The 19,699-nt window shown below is 42.3% G+C and overlaps 1 protein-coding gene across 1 annotated transcript in view; it reads right to left on the bottom strand.

Moving 5' to 3' along the window:
• The window catches only part of LOC117369907 (contactin-associated protein-like 4), a 353,019-nt gene that overhangs the window by 224,361 nt on the left and 108,959 nt on the right, over nucleotides 1–19,699 (bottom strand). Inside the window, exon 3 of the mRNA XM_033965250.1 lies at nucleotides 11,659–11,852. Within this exon, the coding sequence (XP_033821141.1) occupies nucleotides 11,659–11,852 (194 nt within the window). The remainder of the gene's footprint in view (nucleotides 1–11,658; nucleotides 11,853–19,699) is intronic.

Raw genomic sequence — 19,699 nt, 5'->3', positions numbered from 1 at the left:
GCTGGAAAGTCCACAACCGCGAGTCTAACGGCGACGATAGGATCCGACGCTATAGGGTTAAAGTATGGGTTTGTCGCTACAGGTGACTCTCACGCGCCGAGTTCGCTCTGCGTAATATGCGGCGGGAAAGCGGACGAGGCAGTGAAACCTTCAAAACTGCTTCGGCACATGGAGACTAAGCACCCGGGATTAAAAGATAAGCCTTTAGAGTTTTTTGAAAGAAACAAACGTGAACAAGAAAGATGAAGAAACAAGCACAGGGCTCCCTCTCATTCAGCCGTATGGTGAGTTGTATTTTTTATGCATTTAACTCATTTTTGCCATATTTATCTGGCACGCGTAGAAGGCCGGTCCGTGAAAATAAAGCCTACATTATTCCGGTCCGTGGTGCAAAAAAGGTTGGGGATTCCTGAACTAGAAACACTAGAAACGTGTTCAAATCATGTCATAATGTCGAGGTAAAACTTTTGTCTCTTGTAGACTTAAGCCCTGTTCGTGTGGGATTAGTTTTGCATAGGTTCCTCTGGTAAATTGTAATAATTACGAATGTTTCCCGTGTTTCTGGTCCCGAACGTCTCCCTGATTTGACCTCCTCAAGAGCTCCTCGTGTCACTCCAGTCCTGTGTGCTCATGTTTTACTCCATTTACTGAAGCTAACGATGATTTAAAACATCTCCATGACCCGTTTTAGTTCCAGATGCAAACAAAATTAACAATATTCATTCATCATGGAGCGTACTGTACTCCAGCTATTGTTTTTTTACAATTAAAAAGTAAAAAAAACATCAAAGTAACGGTGGTCAAGACCCGTTGTCGTGGCAACAGAGGACCGGCAGTTTGGAGCGTCTTTTTTTGGGGGGGGGGTTTTGTTTGTAAAAGTACAGATACAAAGGCAAAAAGTTACTCAAGTATAAGTAAAAGTATCACGTGAAAACATCTACTTAAGTACCCATTTAACTAGAGTGGAAAGTAAAAGTATTTCACACAAGTGTTGTTCATTTGTTAGTGTTGAATGTAGTGATATTGGTTAAAAAATGACACACATTTTGTTCAATTTCTTAACTTTTCTTATGAATTTTGTGTATTTATTTGTGTTTGCTCAAAGTCGAAGCTTGAACTCCAAAACTTAATCAGGATGTTACCTCAAACATGGTAAAAAATAACCCTAAAATCATAAGAAAAGTACTTTTTACTTTTCAGTCCTGTTCAGAAATGTAGTGGAGTAGAAAGTGCAGATATTGCTGTCAAATGTAGTGAAGTAAAAGTAAAGTACCCACTGCTTAAGCACATTTTTTTAGATATCTGTACTTTACTTAAGTCCCGTTCGTTTCCTTTCATCATTGTTCAGAATAAAATGTGATCACGTGTCGTTCTGCTAAAAACAAACTCAAAATAAAAGCGACGCTGCCACACGATGAAGAGAACGGTTCTTGTTTTGTTTTGATGTTTGTCCGTCCAACATTTACAGAATAAAGTCCAGAAAAACAGACTTCTTGAAGTTATTTCTACTTTACACGTCCTGAGGTCAAACTAAACCCAATAAAACTTTACTCACAGTGGATAGAGTAACTTCAATGTGGGACGTAACGCAGTAAAAGTAATAAAGTACTGTACTTAAGTAAACATTTTAGGTATCTGTAGTACATTTTAGTGTTTTTTACTTTCACTTCACTACATTTGAGAGTAAGTATCTGTACTTTACGTAACTACATTTTCCTTTTAGTTCACTACATTTGAGAGTAAGCATTAGTACTTTCTACTCCACTACATATTTTCAACAGGACTGAAAAGTAAAAGTACTTTTCATTATCGTTTGAGACCTGCAGAAAAGGCTGACGGTTTATTTTCAACACTTAAAGTCGAGGAAACAAAAATATACAAATAAAAACAGCAAGAATCAAATCAAATCAAATGTTTCTGTTGAACAAAATTGAAGCTTTATTAGATCTCAAAATCTACGTGAAATACTTTGACTTTTTACTCTTTTAAGTACATTTAACGGTTTAATAGTTTTACTTAAATCGATTTTTTTCACTTGATACTTTTACTTTTGAGTACTTCTTCCCCCGCTGAGTAAAAGTACTGCCGCACTTATCTCAAAACTACACTTACAGAAGGACTTTTTACGGAGCGAATACTTCACATTTCCGCTTCAATTTGGCACGGCGAGTTCTTAAGAAGTACGCCGCCGGAACAAAACGACTCCAGGACTTTTTTTTTTTTTTGGACAAGAAACCAACATTAGAACAACTCACTTTTGTATAATGTCACTCTTAAATACAGGTTCTGTGGCGTCCTGGCCCCGGCTGGTACGTGCAGCCGGGGATTTGAAATGTCATATAGCAGTATAATTTGTGTCACGCTGGGCGGGTACAGCTGCGCGTGCTAAGCTCCTCTGACTCACGCTCTCCGCTTTTTAAAAAAACTCACCAGGAGCTCATTGGATTTAGCGCCGTCGCACAAACACGTACTTAAGCCCGAGACGCCCCCCTCTCGCTTCTCCGCTCTTCTTCTCTGTGACGTTCAGGAGTTTTGTGTCAGAGTGATCCGACGGTCGGCAAACTGGGTCCCATTAGGAAACTCTCTGCTACCGTTTTGGAGGTTCTTTTTCCTCAATGTAGAGCAGAAGTTCTTAAGGTTCATGGGTTCCTCTGGAGTTTTTTTGGGCGATATGGCAAAAATGAACTGTTCCTCAAATTGATCTTGATTTTGATTGTTTTTAATAAGATAACAAAGTCAAACTAACCATAAAACGTAACCCTAAGTCTTCTCCAGGTCAAATAAGAGTCAGGTTTGTGGAGATGCAAGCCCTCAAACAATAAGGATGCATGTTTTTATAAGTTTTTTAGTGCATTAAATGAAACCAAAATGGAAAAAAAAAGCTTGTGTTTTAGTCTGTCGTCCAGATATGATCCATCCTTTCAACTTCCTCTCGTCTCTTCTTCTCTGGGTCCCCATTACGAGACTCTCCGCTGCCTCCTGGTGGTTGTTTAAGATGCCGTTTTGGAGGTTCTATTTCCTCGATATAGAGCAGAAGTTCTTAAGGTTCATGGGTTCCTCTGGAGTTTTTTGGGGCGATACGGCAAAAATGAACTGTTCCTCAAACTGATATTGATTGTTTTTAATAAGATAACAAAGTCAAACAAACCCTAAACTTAACCCTAAGTCTTCTCCAGGTCAAATAAGAGTCAGGTTTGTGGAGATGCAAGCCCTCAAACAATAAGGATGCATGTTTTTATAAGTTTTTTAGTGCAATAAATGAAACCAAAATGGAAAAAAAAAGCTTGTGTTTTAGTCTGTCGTCCAGATATGATCCATCCTTTCAACTTCCTCTCGTCTCTTCTTCTCTGGGTCCCATTACGAGTCTCTCCGCTGCCTCCTGGTGGTTGTTTAAGATGCCGTTTTGGAGGTTCTATTTCCTCGATGTAGAGCAGAAGTTCTTAAGGTTCATGGGTTCTTCTGGAGTTTTTTGGGCGATACGGCAAAAATGAACTGATCTTGATTTTGATTGTTTTTAATAAGATAACAAAGTCAAACTAACCATAAAACTTAACCCTAAACTTCCTCTAGGCCAAATAAGAGTCAGGTTTGTGGAGATGCAAGCCCTCAAACAATAAGGATGCATGTTTTTATAAGTTTTTTAGTGCAATAAATGAAACCAAAATGGAAAAAAAAAAGCTTGTGTTTTAGTCTGTCGTCCAGATATGATCCATCCTTTCAACTTCCTCTCGTCTCTTCTTCTCTGGGTCCCATTACGAGACTCTCCGCTGCCTCCTGGTGGTCGTTTAAGATGCCGTTTTGGAGGTTCTATTTCCTCGATATAGAGCAGAAGTTCTTAAGGTTCATGGGTTCCTCTGGAGTTTTTTTGGGGCGATACGGCAAAAATGAACTGTTCCTCAAACTGATATTGATTGTTTTTAATAAGATAACAAAGTCAAACAAACCCTAAACTTAACCCTAAGTCTTCTCCAGGTCAAATAAGAGTCAGGTTTGTGGAGATGCAAGCCCTCAAACAGTAAGGATGCATGTTTTTATACGTTTTTCACTGCAATAAACAAAACCAAAAAGCTTGTGTTTTAGTCTGTCGTCCAGATATGATCCATCCTTTCAACTTCCTCTCGTCTCTTCTTCTCTGGGTCCCATTACGAGACTCTCCGCTGCCTCCTGGTGGTTGTTTAAGATGCCGTTTTGGAGGTTCTATTTCCTCGATATAGAGCAGAAGTTCAGATATGATCCATCTCAAAAGAAAAACCAAATCCTTTCAACTCGACAGATGTTTTTGAGTTATTTTATCTGAGTGTTTTTTGGCTAAAACGTCTGTGTAATCCCTGTCGTCCAGCTCTGATCTAACTTCAGGCTTCACTTTTGACTAAAATGTTACATACTGGGGCTTTATTTATACCTAAATTAAACATAAATCAGATAATTCAATACAAAACAGTCTGATTTTTTTCCTCCAAAGTCTGAACTCTGCTCTGATCCACATATTTTACTGACAGGACTGTGGCTGGATCTCTTCATTAAAAAGACCCAAGATGATCACTGAATATTTGAAATGTTTGGATCTCGATTCAAATACAACTTAGTTAATTGCACCGACCGTACTCTGAATGTTTACGGTCAGATGCAGTGGTGGAAAGTGATATTGGACAAATAGTAAAGTACTGCACTTAAGTAAACAGAGTACAGAGACCTAAATATTTTACTTAAACATCTTTTACACATTTAGTACTTTCAGTTCCACTACATTTTTGAACTGGACTGAAAAGTAAAAAGTACTTTTCATAACATTTAGGAGTTATTTTTACCGTGTTAGTGGAAACATCCTGACTAAAGTGTTCGAGTTCAAGCTTCGGTTTTGAGCAAAACAGAAAAAAATACACAAAATTAATCGGAAAAAACGAAATAAGAAATGGATTTGTATTGTTTATATTGCGCTTTTCCATCTTCAAGTCACTCAAAACGCTTTAAGGAAAACACTCACCCATTCACACACACATTACGTATACATACACCAGTGTACACAGACGAGGGGGTTTAAGTGTCTTGCCCAAGGACACAACGACAACAGATTCCAGATGAATGTTGGGGCGAAGTTTATGTCGAGAGAACGATTTGAACCACCAACCTTCAGATCAGTGGACAAACTCTACCAACACCAACTGAGCTACTGTCGACCCAGGTAACACTTTTGCCAAATACTTTAACTTTTTACTGTCAAAGCACATTTTGAAACGGGTATTTAAATACTTTTACTTCAGTAGATTTCCCCTCTGTATCTCTACTTTTACTTAAGGAACAGGATTGAGTACTTCATCGCCCAACAAATTTAAGACTTTGATAAAATGAAACAGATAAAATAGATACGTGAGGTGGGTCAGTAGCTCAGTCGGTAGAGCGTTTACCCCCCGTCTGAAGGTTGGCGGTTCGATTTCCGTTCTCGACATAAACATCGTTGGTTGCCGGTGTAATTCCAGAGTGTTTCCTTGGCGTAAAACACTTCGAGTAACTTAAAAGTGGGAAAACGCTGTATAAAAACATGACCATTCACCACGAGCTCATCTTTGGACCAGGCCCGACTCTGGTTTGGTTCGTTTAAATACTTTTTGACACGTACAGCGTTTCTTCGCGCTCAGTTTGGCCTTGAACAGCAGTAAACACAACAGCGCATTAGAGTGGGTCAGATTACACATCCCTCCCGCCAGTGCGTAAATAAGACGGATGTTTGATTGACATTTGCGCTAACGAATCGCGACTCAGGTTTTCTCAGCTCTCGCTTCTCGTCCAAAATAAATGAGTCAGAGGAGTGTGGATGAATAATGCATCAGATTATGAAGAAGTGTAAGAACACACACATCAGATCATGAGGAAATACGCCAATTATTGTGGTTTTTTATGGATATACGTCGTTATTTGTTGAATCTTATGTGACGGGAGTACACGGTGAGAGCGACACGTGTTGTTTGGGGTTTACAGATTTGGCGGAAACTTCTACACGCAACACGCAACGCTAAAATTAAACTTTCATATCGTCCCACGGGCCACAAAATATCGTCCCGCGGGCCGCAATTAGCCCATGGGCCGCGTGTTTGAGGCTCCTGGTTTAGAGCTTTTGTCCACTCATCAAAAGTCGGCGTTTCGAATGAAAATGTGAATGAAATGTGACTCTATCGTTAGCCCTGCTCACCCTCAAAAGTTAATATTTGTCTTTTTGCTCTTTTTCAAAATAAAACTAACAATATCGCTCAGGGGGTGAACTACCTCATTGTTGTATTGCAGTTAAATTTGTGATTCATTTTTAAACTCAAGATTCAATGCACAGTAACATTTAAAGGGTCCATATTACGCTATTTTCTGATCTATGTTATAATGTTTCCTCATCACAAACAGACCTGGAGTTCTTCTCTCAGCAGAAAAAAAACACTCCACGTTGTGATGTCATCATGTGGCAATACAGGAAGTGCTCCGCTGTGTTTTTAAACTCCGTAAACCTTCACTAGAATCATTTGGATCATTTCAGCCTGAGATTTCCGATCGGTACTGAACTACTAAAAGGTAAAACGTAGCTGTTAACTTGAAAACTAGCACTTGATGACATCACAAGGTGGGACAGAGCGTTTTGAGCTTTGGAGATGTTACAGACTAATAATAAAGTGTGACTCAAATATGTGTGAATGAAGTAAAACACAACTCCAGGTCTGTTTTTGATCAGGTTTGTCCAGGTTTTATTTTACTAACATTCTAACACGGCTTAAACCTCACGAGCGCTCAATTTTGCGTAATATAAGAACTTTAAGACTTAACCAAAACTTTCTTTTAAACTTGCACTTTCAAAACCTTTTTCAGACTACACAGATTGATTTTACTTTTTTCCATAGGGCCTAATAAAACACCACCACCACCAAAATATAGCCTCGAGTTCAGCGAATTTTAAACATTCACCTTTGCAATCTGCTAATTACACGGTGTTTTTCTCATCCGTTTTTGCATTTTCATCAACCAGGATGTGCTCTGTTAACATGCTAGTTGTTTTTTAGCATTACCGTGGCAGCAAAAACTCTGCTCTGGCCTCTAAAAATTGTGAAAAGTGCTTATAAACTCATCACTGTGAATAATCAGGGAATGTTTAACGAAAAATGAGGAATAACTTTGGAGCATATACAAGCGGCGCTAAAGATGCACTGTGTAACTTTTCTGGGGAAGGGACCTCAAATCCCGCTGTGATCTTTTCCCCGTCACGCGACCTTATTCTCCACGATAACAATGTCGCTGCTGCCGGCGCCCCCTCCTGGTTGGATTGAAAGGTGAAGCTTGTGCGGAGGTTTGTGACGGTCAAAGGTAAAACGGACACCAACACACGGACTGACCTCACACCTGCGCGCGATATGTGTGTTTTGACTTCTTTAAACTGAAAATCCCTCCCTCTTCCACCTCCCCCTCTTTCTCCTCCTCCTCTTCCTCCCTCTCCTCTTCCTCCTCTTGTCAGCTGGGGCTAAACTGTTCGACAGGCTCCGAGTGCAGCCAACACACGGCTGCCTACAACGCTCTCATCGCTCACATGTAATATTAATGTGCAACGAGAGGGAGGAAAAGAGAGGGATGAAAGAGAGAGAGGGATGAGAAAGAGGGAGGGAGAAGATGAGCTAGTAGGGAGAGAAAACAAGGAGAGAGATACAGAGGGGGAGAGAAAAAGGAGAAAGAGGGAGAGAGGAGGTCTGAGAGAGAGGAGGAAGAAGTGGAGCGAGAGGTTGAGGGATAGAGGGAGAGATGGAGGAGAGAGAAACAGAGAGGAGGTCTGAGTGTGTGAGAGAGAGAGAGAGAGAAAGAAAGAAGGGAAGAGGGAGAAAGAAGAGAGGGGCTGGAAAGGAGAGAGGGAGAGGTTTGAGAGAGATGAAAAGAAAGAAATGGAGAGGGGCCTCGGGATTGGGAGGAAGATAGAGGGAGAGAAGATGGGTAGAATGGAGGAATGGAAAGTGAAAGAGGGAGAGCAAGAGGGGAGGAGGGAGAGAAGAAAGAGGGGGAGTGGAGGTCAGAGAGAGAGGAGGAAGAAGTGGAGAGAGAGGTTGAGGGATAGAGGGAGGGATGGAGGAGAGAGAAACAGAGGAGGTCTGAGTGTGTGAGAGAGAAAGAAAGAAGGGAAGAGGGAGAAGGAAGAGAGGGGCTAGAAAGGAGAGAGGAAGAGAGGTTTGAGAGAGATGGAGAGAAAGAAATGGAGAGGGGCCTCGGGAATGGGAGGAAGATAGAGGGAGAGAAGATGGGTAGAATGGAGGAATGGAAAGTGAAAGAGGGAGAGCAAGAGGGGAGGAGGGGTCAGAGAGAGGAGGAAGAAGTGGAGAGAGAGGTTGAGAGATAGAGGGAAGGAGAGAGAAAGAGAGTGGAGGTCTGAGGGTGTGAGAGATGGAAAGGAAGAAGGGAAGAGGGAGAAAGACAGGCGGTAGGAAAGGAGAGAGAGAGAGGAGTGGGGAAGGTCAGAGAGATGGAGAGAAAGACAGTGAGATGGACAGGGAAAGAGACGGAGGGGGTTAGGGACTGGGAGGAAAGTGAAAGATGGAGAGCAAGAGGAGGAGGAGGGAGAGGAGAAAGAGGGGAAGAGGAGGTCAGAGAGAGGAGGAAGAAGTGGAGAGAGAGGTTGCGGGATGGAGGGAGGGATAGGGGAGAGAGAAACAGAGAGAAGGTCTGAGTGTGTGTGAGAGAGGGCAAGAAAGAAGGGGAGAGTAGGTCTAAGAGAGAAGGGGAGGAAAGGAGAGAGAGATGGAGGGAAAGAAACGGAGAGGGGCTTAGGGACTGGGAGGACGATAAAGAGGGAGAGAAGATGGGTAGGATGGAAAGTGAACAAGGGAGAGCAAGAGGGGAGGAGGGAGGAGACGAGGTCTGAGAGTGTGAGAGAGGGAAAGAAGAGTGTGAGAGAGAGGGCAAGAAAGAAGGGAAGAGGGAGAAAAGGGAGAGGGGGTCTAAGAGAGGGGTAGGAAAGGAGAGAGAGAAATGGGGAGAGAATGGTCTGAGGGAGATGAAGAGAAAACAAGGAGAGCGTGAGAGAGGAAGGGTTTGAGGGAGAGTACAACGGAGAGAGAGAGGCGAAAGAGGGAGAGAGGAGGTCTGATAGAGAGGGGAAGAAGTGGAGAGAGAGAGGGAAAGGAGAGAGAAACAGAGAGAAGGTCTGAGGGTATGAGAGAGAGGGAATGGAGGAAGGGAAGCGGGAGAAAGAAGACAGAAGGTAGGAGAGGAGAAAGAGAGAGGGGGTCTAAGAGGGGTAGGAAAGGAGAGAGAGAAAGGGGGAGAGAAAGGTCTGAGGGAGATGGAGAGAAAACAAGGAGAGCGTGAGAGAGGAAGTGTTTGAAGGAGAATACGACGGAGAGAGAGAGGAGAAAGAGGGAGAGAGGAGGTCTGATAGAGAGGGGAAGAAGTGGAGAGAGAGGGAAAGGAGAGAGAAACAGAGAGAAGGTCTGAGGGTATGAGAGAGAGGGAAAGGAAGAAGGGAAGCGGGAGAAAGAAGACAGAGAGGAGGGGGGAAGGTCTGAGAGAGATGGAGAGAAAGACAGTGAGATGGACAGAGAAAGAGACGGAGGGGGGTTAGGGACTGGGAGGAAAGTGAAAGATGGAGAGCAAGAGGAGGAGGAGGTAGAGGGAGGAGGCGAGGAAGCGACAGAAGACGGAGGAGAGTTGAGCTGGTGGGTTTTCGCTCCAGGCGAGACCAGTCCCGGCGGAGCGTGTACATTACAGCCGTGACAGTGAGGCCAAACACGCTGCTCCGGAAGATCACGAACTTCCACAGAATTCCACAGGAGAGAGATCCTCAAACCTCCTCAACATCCTCCCTTTCCTCACACGTGGCCGGAATCTCAATGTGCGATTGTAAGAACAGGCTGGATCTGGATTTTTGAGTCAGGTTTGTGGAGATGCAAGCCCGCTCACAGTAATAACACACATTTTGTTTTTTGTTTTTTTATGTTTTCAGTGCAATAAACAAAACCAAAAATGTAAAACTGATACATGCTTTTATCTGAGTATTTTTTGGGCTAAAATGTTACGTCGTGTGGCTTTAATTTCATGAATATAAATAAGATCAATGCTATATCTTTGTCCAAAGTGTGAACTACATGCGTTTTAATGACAGCGAATTGGCTCTGGGGCCGATTCATTAAAAATACCCAAGTTGATCGTTGAATATTTGACACATTTGCATCTCAATTCAAATACGACTTGATTAACTGCACAGGCTTTTCTGGGAGGTTTTTCCACACACACGGCAACAATTAGAAAGATTTATCAGTTGGTAAGAAATGTGCTTTTTTATGAAATACACCGTTTGGTTAATAGTGAAGTTGGTGAGGTCTAGGTTCAGCTAATATCCCAACAGTCCATTTTATATAACTCATGTGCCAATCTTAAACCCGCCAAACACGACAGGATTTTTCAGTCAAACTATTTTTAAACGTGCGACACAAAGCGCAGACCACAACCTCAAAGAGAATCGGATACGTTTAAATCTTCAAGCGCAAAGACTGCAGCAGGATATGGCAGTGAAGAGACCGCACACCACAAGCTAAAAGTCGTGTGAACGTACGTCGCGTCAGCTTTTTCCCCGTCTACAGTAAAACGACATGCTTTGAGACTAAAATATTCAAAAGATCAGAGCGTGTAATTCATTTTTAAATCTTCAGTAGCTCCTATAATTCTTAAGTTACACTCACCAAATTTTAGCAGGAGGTAAACTGAACCTTCCGAGATTTTTGGCAATTTATACAGTTATAATTGTTACTTACACTTGAACTTATCACTTAAACTAGAGGAAGTAAAAATGACCTGATTTTTAAAAATAATGTTTTTTAAGTGTCCCACATTTTGGGTTTGTCCCTGAACAGCTCGATCCAACACACTTTGCATCACATTTTCAGCATTTCGGGGCTTATGTCTCTTATTTGATCCTCGATATTACGTTTTAAGTCGTTTATTAAGTCGTCTGAGGTTTATTCACAAACACCTTTTCTTTAAGATCGCCCCACAGGAAGAAATCAGGACGAGTCAGGTCTGTGGAGATCACATACTGCCCCCTGTCTTTGAAAACCACTTATTATTCCTTTAATGGCGTTTACGGTCGGGGCATCTCTGGTGTTAAAATGTTGAATTTGACCCATGTGACTCAAAGTTCCACTGTACAATGAGGGTTCGTTCCTCTGTGCTGTATTTGCTCAGATTAATGTGGAAAGGGTCGATCTAAATGCTCTGGAAAAATAAAATAAAAACTATTTAGAAACAAAAGAGTTATGAAGTTTAGTTGAATACAATTGTGTTATTATTATTATTTGTGAAATGCGGCGTTGTAGTTCAGATAAATGCTTTTTAACGCACAAAATGATGGCGATAAATGTTCATATTCGCAGTAGTTGTACAACAAAATTGCAGTTTACGATGATAATGGGCTACGTCTTAGGTAGTAGCAGTTTTTCAGTTTTACTTTTTACTCCGTCAACAGTAAATATCATCTCTTCTCCTTGACCAAAAACACGCCACGATCACATGACAGAAGAAACCACCGAAGAGAAAATTGAAAAAAAAAAAAGGTTTTCCCAGCAGCCAGCGGACCATAGCATAAAACATTCCACGCACATCTGACCCAAACAGCCCTTGATCCCTCCCGCTGCATTGTGGGATACGTACCCCGAGGCTGTCCTCCTGCCGGTGCTGCCTCCAGTTGTGCCCCGTGTCACTGAACATGAGCAGGTAAGCCGTGAGCCAATCAGAGCTGCCGTACCTGCCCTGCGTTGCCACGGCGCTGATGGAGGTGCGCTTCCCCAAATCCACGTCCAGCCACTGGTACGAGTCCGAGACCAGAGGGGACCAGCCCCCAGCTCCTGAAGACGGAGGGAAAGAGAGGAAAAAAGAGTAAGAAAGGGAGAGAAGAGAGAGATATGTTAGCGTCACGTTGATAAATTTCGTCTTCTCTTTTCGCTTTTGAGTAACATTTGTATTTAAACTGTATTGGAAAAGCCTTTACGTATCTCCCGTTACACCGAACACTGAATGTCACTTTTAACTTTCTTTTACCATGTCGTCTTTCGTTCTTACTCTTTCTGAACAAAATAATTCGAAAACTATTGGGGAAAGGTTGAATTTTGTCGTCATTTTGTTTTTCTTCAGTAGTGATATGTACAAATACAAATGAGAATCTAATTTTTACTTAAGTTTTAGTGTAATTAGTATCTGACACTGTATCTCGGCTGCACTGGGAACGCTTCGGGGTCCCACCAGAGGAGCTAGAGGACGTGTCTGGGGTGAGGGAAGTCTCTGAGTCCCTGCTTAGACTGATGCCCAGCGACCCGGCTTCGGAAAAGTGGAAGAAAATGGATGGATGGATGATCTTGTGCATTTGTTGAAAGCATTTAATCAGGTCATGTGGTCATTTCCTCTTGTTGTATTTTGTGTCAATAAAGTTGACTTTGAATAAATCGTTAAATGCATCAGAGTTATTGAAACAGCTGCAACTAACAATTATTTTAGTTGTCGACTCGTCAGCGCAGATTTTTCCAATTAGTCAAATCATTATTTCTATTAATTTTGAGTTTTTTGAGCCAAATAAAGGTTGAAATGCGGCGACTGAAGGCTTCAAAATAGAGAATATTTACGAATTAAGTGTGTTATCAATGACAATAAGAAATAGTTTAAATATTTTGATCTTTTTTGTGTTTTAAAGCGTCTATAGTCGGGTTAACAATTAAGTAAACTTGTTCTGTACAGTGTCTTGGGTGTTTTGAAAGGCGCTTATAAATAAAATGTATTATTAAGTAAGTAAACTTTATTTACACAGAAAAAAAAATCATAAAGTGCTTTAGATAGAGCAAGTACACCACATAAACAATAAGAAGTCTAATAGGGTCAAAGAACTCAGTCAGCCAAGAGTTTTTCTAAACAGGAGAGTTTTCAGCTGCTTTAAAAAGAATCCACAGAAAGAGATCCATCATTTTAGGGCCACAGTCTGAAAGGACAGATCCCCACAGAGTTTTAAACCTGGTTTGTGGGACCAAAAGCAGGTTCTGACTGGAGGAGCGAAGGGGGCATCCAGAGGAGTAAGAAGTTAAAAGATTCAGGATTTACAGGGGGCCTGCCTGAGCTCTAAAAGTAACAGCTAAAATTTTAACATCGATCCTAAATCAGAGTTTCAGTTTCATTTGCATTTAACAGAAGGTAGCTTGCAGTTAGCTACGTTCTCATGGAAGTCAGTAACATACACAAAACGCCACTAAATGAGCTGTAAAATTAAGACAATCTGGCCCAGAAACAGCAAAAATAAAACAGGCCCCAGGACAGACCCTTGCGGGACCCCACGTGACAAACTCAACACTTCAGACATTATATTATTTACAGTGACGCTGAAGGTTCGGTCTTTGATATAAGATGAAAACCACTGCAGCACAGACAGACGCAGAAAATGCAGAAAAAGCATGTACGTTTTTGCTGCTGCCTCGCTTAAACATTGCATTACTTTCTGCGCGTACAGTCTATTAATTCAATACAATTTATTTTTGTAAAGCCCAAAATCACGACAGCAGCGGTCGCCTCTTAGGGCTGAACGTGAAAACTGATTTAACCAACAGAAAAGTTAGAAAATCAACAACGAAACAGAAACGGATTAAACAGAAAACAAGCAAATATAACTGTCCCAGAACATCCCCGTCCTTCTCGGCGAGGAAAAACTCAGGAAAATAAAAAAAGAGGAACCCTCGAGGAGAACCACGGCAAAGGAGAGATCCACTCCATATCCATTTGCACGGTACAGTACGGGACATTCTAGCCAAGTATTGGGTCATCCAGCCAGGAGAGGGAAGGGAGAATCTAGGGTCGAGCCTTCACCGGGTGGTCAGGGGTTATCTCAGTTATCCAGGTATGATCCATGGTAAAAAAATAATAATAATTCAAAGTTTTTCGTTTGGCAATGGGAAAAGTTGATTTAATATTTGAACTTTTAGATGTAAAAATGACCTGATTGTGTCTTTTGTTTTAAAGTACATGACGTCCGTCTCACACACTCTGCGTTCATTCAGACAATAGATCCTGATTGTCCTCACACAAGTGGGATGTAAACTCTTCTAAGTGTGTGACTCTGGTTTATTCACACTAGAACTGGTGAACTGTCGAATAATATCTGAGAATAAAGTTCATCTGTGTCGTTCAATTTAATCGTCCAATCATAAATGCACTGTTTTCTCGTACTTTTTCTGCATAAATAGTTGTTTTCTGTGTGAAGTCCCCCTGCAGGTGTGGTCTTGTCAGTGCAGTTTGGGTCAGATACACAGAGACGTCTCAAGTCTTGGCCGACGTCCCGTGAAGTTTAGGACAGGGGCGTAATATACTTTTTCGTCTATCTCGAAATGCTCTATGCACCCGTCAAGTTTTATGTGCCCACAGTGAAAAAATAGGCTCCGCCCCCCCGCTACCTCATAATATATTTTGATTTTCCAGAGGGCGCCACTGAGCCATCCTGCAACGTAGATTCTCTGCAACATTATGTAAATTAAAGTTGAGTCGACCTCTAATTTTGTGCTGATTTTGTATGACGCTTTTGTGTATTTATGAGTTGTCGTATGGTAGCATGAGCGGCGTAGACTTGTGGGCGGAGCATTGTGCAGACTCGTACAGCTAAACGTACACTGAAAAAAGTAAAACCTCTGCGCAACTGATCTGAAGTACTTTCTCATTTGTGAATTTCTCCACAATTTATGGACTTTTTCAAGGTAAAGTTAAAAAGTGTTCAGCGTTGACGGTGTAAAAATGTTTATGAGTCCATGTGTTGAGGATATAAAGTGTTGGGGGCAGATAAAAGACGTTTCAGAGCGAGATAAACTCAGCAACAACAGAGGAACTACTTTCAGTTTAATTTTGCAGTATATAATTAATGTGAGCAAAAACAAAAAAAAAAAACCTCCATGGACAAACTTCAGTTCAAGTCGAACGTTTTTGGTTTTCAGATTCTAGAATCTGAAAACCACCAATTGGATCCAGGATTTATGACATCATCCCTTCTGCTTGTTGCTATGGAGACGAGCGATGACATCACAAAGCAGATCACAAAGAGCTTTGAGTCAAAGCGCTGAAAAGATTGTGCTCCCGTCTCTCTACCCGTCCTACCCTTACAAATCGAAAGACGAGAGAGACTTGTTTTTTAAAAGACGACAGACGCTAAACATGGAATATATTAGAAATAAGATTAGTGATCTGATGGAGAATTGGCGCAGGGTTGAGAGAGACCATGAGCTTGAAGAGGAAGAGTGGAGTGAAAAACTGGAGCGATGGATCTCAAACGAGGCTGAGGTTTTAGGCTGGGAGAGGACTTTAGACGAGACCTTCCTGCCCTGGAGAAAGAGTGAGTCTGACTGGGAGACGAAAGAATCCCAGTACAAAGCGGAGGTGATAGAAATCCTTAAGAATGAGGACGCCTTCCTCGAAGGACAGGGGTCGTTCCCCGAACTGCAACAGCGCTTCGAGCAGCGGCAGAAGCACCTCGCCATCCGTCAGACTCACAAACTGCAAAAAGAGGCATGGTTCCAGGGGAGGGACAGTCTTTTAAGGCTCCAAAAAGAAATCGGCCGAATGAGTCGATTGGATTTAAATGAGGGTAGCAGCATCGGCAGTGAGGACAGCTTCGGAACGTTGTGTCAAGAAAATGCAATTTTGATGCAGAAAAATGCCGTTTTGCAAAAACAATACTTCGAAACGTATGGAGGCAATGACGAAGTAAAAGTGGAGCGAACTGGAGGGGCACGGAAAATTGAAAAATTAGAAAACAAACTGAAAAAGATGCAAGAGGAAAAACGCGAATGGGATCAGCGTGATAAAGAGATCTGTATTGAGATCATGAAATTAAAACGGGATAATGAAAATTGGCGGGAAAAATACCAAAAGCTGGACAAGGAAACGAAACATGAATTGGAAAACGTTAGAACGATCTGCTACGACCGCGTGGCATATTTACATAAGTTTTACCAAGAAGTGAGGGATAATGATCGTCTACCTTGGCTAAAGAAAGAAAGGGAGTATGAGGAAAAATTTTACAAACAAAGTGAGGTCAATTATAATAATTCGATTCAGCTCCCTTATCTGAAGAAAATGTTGAAAGAAAGGGATAAGATGATAATGAAGGCGCGGGAACAACTGGAAAGACGCGAGAAAGAAAATCAAGAGCAGAAGAAGCAATTGGAGGAAAAACTGAAACAGAAAGAATTATATTTGGCCGAAAAGGAAAGAGCTTTGTCGATGGCGCTGAGAATGCTCAACGAAAGGGAAAATAAAGTCAGGGAAAAAAGACGAGCGCCCCTCATCATAACTGACCCTGAAACTGAAACTTCAGAGGTGGAAGTTCAGGTCAGTGAAGACTTCAGCCAAGCTTCTGGTCAGAAAACCAAAGCAAAGAAGAAGAAAAGGCGCTGGCTACGATTCTTCTGTTGCTTTGGGAGTTCTGTTCAGGAGTAAGCCGAGTCTGAGCGGGACCCAAGTCGTGTGGAGTAAAGGGGAGGGGTCAGAGTGGGTGGGGCTAGGTGGGGTTGAGTAGTTAAGAGCTGTAGGGGGCAGGAGCATACATTGTTCAGAATGTGTGCTACTGCCTCGGGTTCAGCTCTTTGTCTGTTCGAGGTTGCTAGGTCGTGTGGAGTATTTCTGAATGCTTCGTGTGGTGTGCTGGCTATAATAAGCTCAATGAGACGTTCATGGAGTTCCTCATCTGTAAACTGGCATTTTAGTGCAAGAGTTCTCGCTCTGGTAACAAAATCATCAATACTTTCATCTGATTTTTGTCTATATTGCATGAGATGAAGTCTGAATCCTGAAGTTAACATCCAGCTTTAACTGACCTTCGAAAAATTTCCACAGTTTTGACGGCACTTATGTTTCATCTGCTGTTAGCCCGCTAGCATTTAGCCTCTTTAGCCCCTCATCTCCGATACCTCTGCATATTTTCCTCGCCTGCTTTGCTTCGTCTGTTATTTACTCATCCTCTAGGTACAGACACATTTTCTGCTTGAATAATGAGATCGCCTCACCCAGATCCGGGTAGAACCAGTTCATTGTAGGTAAATGTGATGCCATCTCGTATCGGCAGTTAGCTTTAGCGTGCAGTTAGCAACAGTAATTATCCTCGGACCGGGATCTTTTTCTCTTCATTCCTCAACTTTCCGCTGCCACCATGAAGTATTATTGCATAAATAAAGATAGAGACTGAAGTGTAGAAGAACCAGATAACTTTACTCCATGTCTTGTTCAAGTACAACTACACACACACATTGTAGTTCAGAGAATAGGTAGTGTTATGTATCACTCCGCGTAGCGCACTATATTCTTTGTATATAAGACATTTTACAACAGGAGTGAAGACGTTTCTCTGCTCATCCAAGACGCTTCTTCAGTTCTGGTCAGATTACTGCTGGACGCTGCCTTATATCGGTCTTAAGGGAGGGGCTAACGACACTGAAATTGTAAACAAACTGGAGACAATAGATGTTTACAGTTATTCAGACAGATATAAGGCAGTGTCCAGCAGTAATCTGACTGATTTACTGTCCCCCCCTGCCCTTGCATTAAGGTTTTATGACAAATCGTAAATTATGGTAAAACCTAATATATTAGAATATATGCAGTATCCACAGTTTAGTGTCATTAAATAAGTGAAAATGAAAAATCGATCACCTCTCCCTGTTGTTACTCATTGGTTTAGTCCGTCGCTACGGCGACGCACCAGGGCTGTTCAGTAATTGTCATTTTTCGCGCCAAAGAGACAGAAAATCAGCAAAAATGTTTAGCTAATGCCAATAAAAGCCTCACTGTATCATTTAGAAATTCTGTTTTCTTATTCTGCTTCGTTACTTTATGTAAAACGTCACGTGTCACAGTAAAGTCCAATCATGGAGAAAAGGTGAGTGGAGATTAGGTCATAGTCCAACAAACGCAGAATAAGTTACTAAACTTCACAGTTTGCCAAATATAATGTTAAAAACTGAAGAGTAAATATATACAACTTAATGTCATAGGAATCCTGAAAAGGAAGGAGGAGCAGACGGTTACAAAACTTTAAGTTTATACGTTTTGGTTTAGAAATTTAGGACACAAAACCAGAGGGAAACGATGAGTTTACGTTTGATACGTACAATATCTGAACTGATGCTTCTGGACAGTCAGTGTGACTGTTCTGAGATAAAACAAATACTGCAACAGAATGAACAGAGCTCAGGTCACAACACAAGACACAACTGTCCCTGCGCCAACAAACGCACCACTCACGTTTTAGACACTGGGTTTTAACATTTGTGCCAAACGCAGTGGATTTTCGTACCGTAACAGAAGAAACTGCAGCCTCCGCGCGTAAACTTGAAACCAAACATATAATATGAACCTCCATAATCATCCTCCTTCACTCAGGAAACCCCACAGTAAAATCTAAATCTAGTAAGTTAACAAAACCAAAAGCACGTGCTCCGCAGCTGCATTTGTTATTAATCCAGAGGAGAAAACAAAAGTGAAACGTAAGCGCGTCCACGTGAGCTTCAGCCGCGCGCATCTCGTTCATTTATTTATTTATATTTATATATATATATATAGTATATTGTATATTGTTGGGTGGTTTGACGCTCCTCGTGGCTGACGTCATTTCCGGGTGAGTGCATTCTGTTTTGCGAGGTGTATATCTAGCGTATCTAGCGTCTCTCTCCTGAAATTGTTAATCCACGAATCTTTACAATTTTAAAAAGCAGTGTCTAACATCTACACTAGTGCCTGAATACTTCGCTAAACCACCGAAGTTTCATTCAGCATCTATTGCTCCGCACTTCGTGGATTAATCCCCTCTATCTCTCGGTTCAGCCTGAACTAGCCTAGCCGACTAGCATCATGGCTAAACCTTCCCCCTCTTCTCTCGCTTTTCCCTGCCCTGGTTGCCATATGTGGAGTGATGACCCTGGCTTATTTGATGATGATAGGGACAGTTGCGTTAAGTGTAGTGTAGTGGCAGTCCTGCAGGCCAGGGTCTCAGAGTTAGAAACGCGGATCCGCTCATTGGAGGCTCTGACCCCGAGTTACAGTCAGGTAGCAGCAGTAGGGACCGCGGACCGCAGTAGCTTTAGCGTAACTAGTGAGACTAGCCCCCCAGCGCAACCCGTGCAGCCGGGATCAGACCAGGACAGGTTTGTGACAGTTAGAAGAAAGCGTAGGACAGGCCAGGGACACAGGGCTGAGAATAGGACTGTAGCAGACCAGGGACACAGGGTTGAGAGTAGAGAGCTCCCCGTCCAGAACAGGTTTGCTCCCCTGAACTGGACCCGGGACACTTTAGTCATAGGGAGCTCCATAGTCAGGGACGTGGAACTGCCTGCAGCTTCCACGCGGTGTTACCCTGGAGCCAGACTGGGTGACATCGAGGGGAATCTTAGGCTTTTAAAGAAAAGTAAGAATAGGTACCGCCGGATCGTTATACACGCGGGGGGTAACGATACTCGGCGCGGTCAGTCAGAGGTGGTTAAGTTACAGATAGCTGCAGTCTGTCAATTGGCTAAGTCGATGTCGGAGTCCGTGTACTTCTCTGGCCCCCTCCCAACCTACACCAATTGTGAAATGTACAGCCGCTTTTCAGCAGTCAACCAGTGGTTGACCAATTGGTGCCCGCAGAATGGTGTCGTCTTCATAGATAACTGGAGGGCATTTGAGGGGAAGCCTAGGCTTA

The sequence above is a fragment of the Periophthalmus magnuspinnatus genome, chromosome 4, assembly GCF_009829125.3.
Source record: "Periophthalmus magnuspinnatus isolate fPerMag1 chromosome 4, fPerMag1.2.pri, whole genome shotgun sequence".
In the NCBI taxonomy this organism is placed as follows: Eukaryota; Metazoa; Chordata; class Actinopteri; order Gobiiformes; family Gobiidae; genus Periophthalmus; species Periophthalmus magnuspinnatus.
Note: the sequence above shows the minus strand (reverse complement) of the source record. Positions and strands in the feature narration are given on the sequence as shown.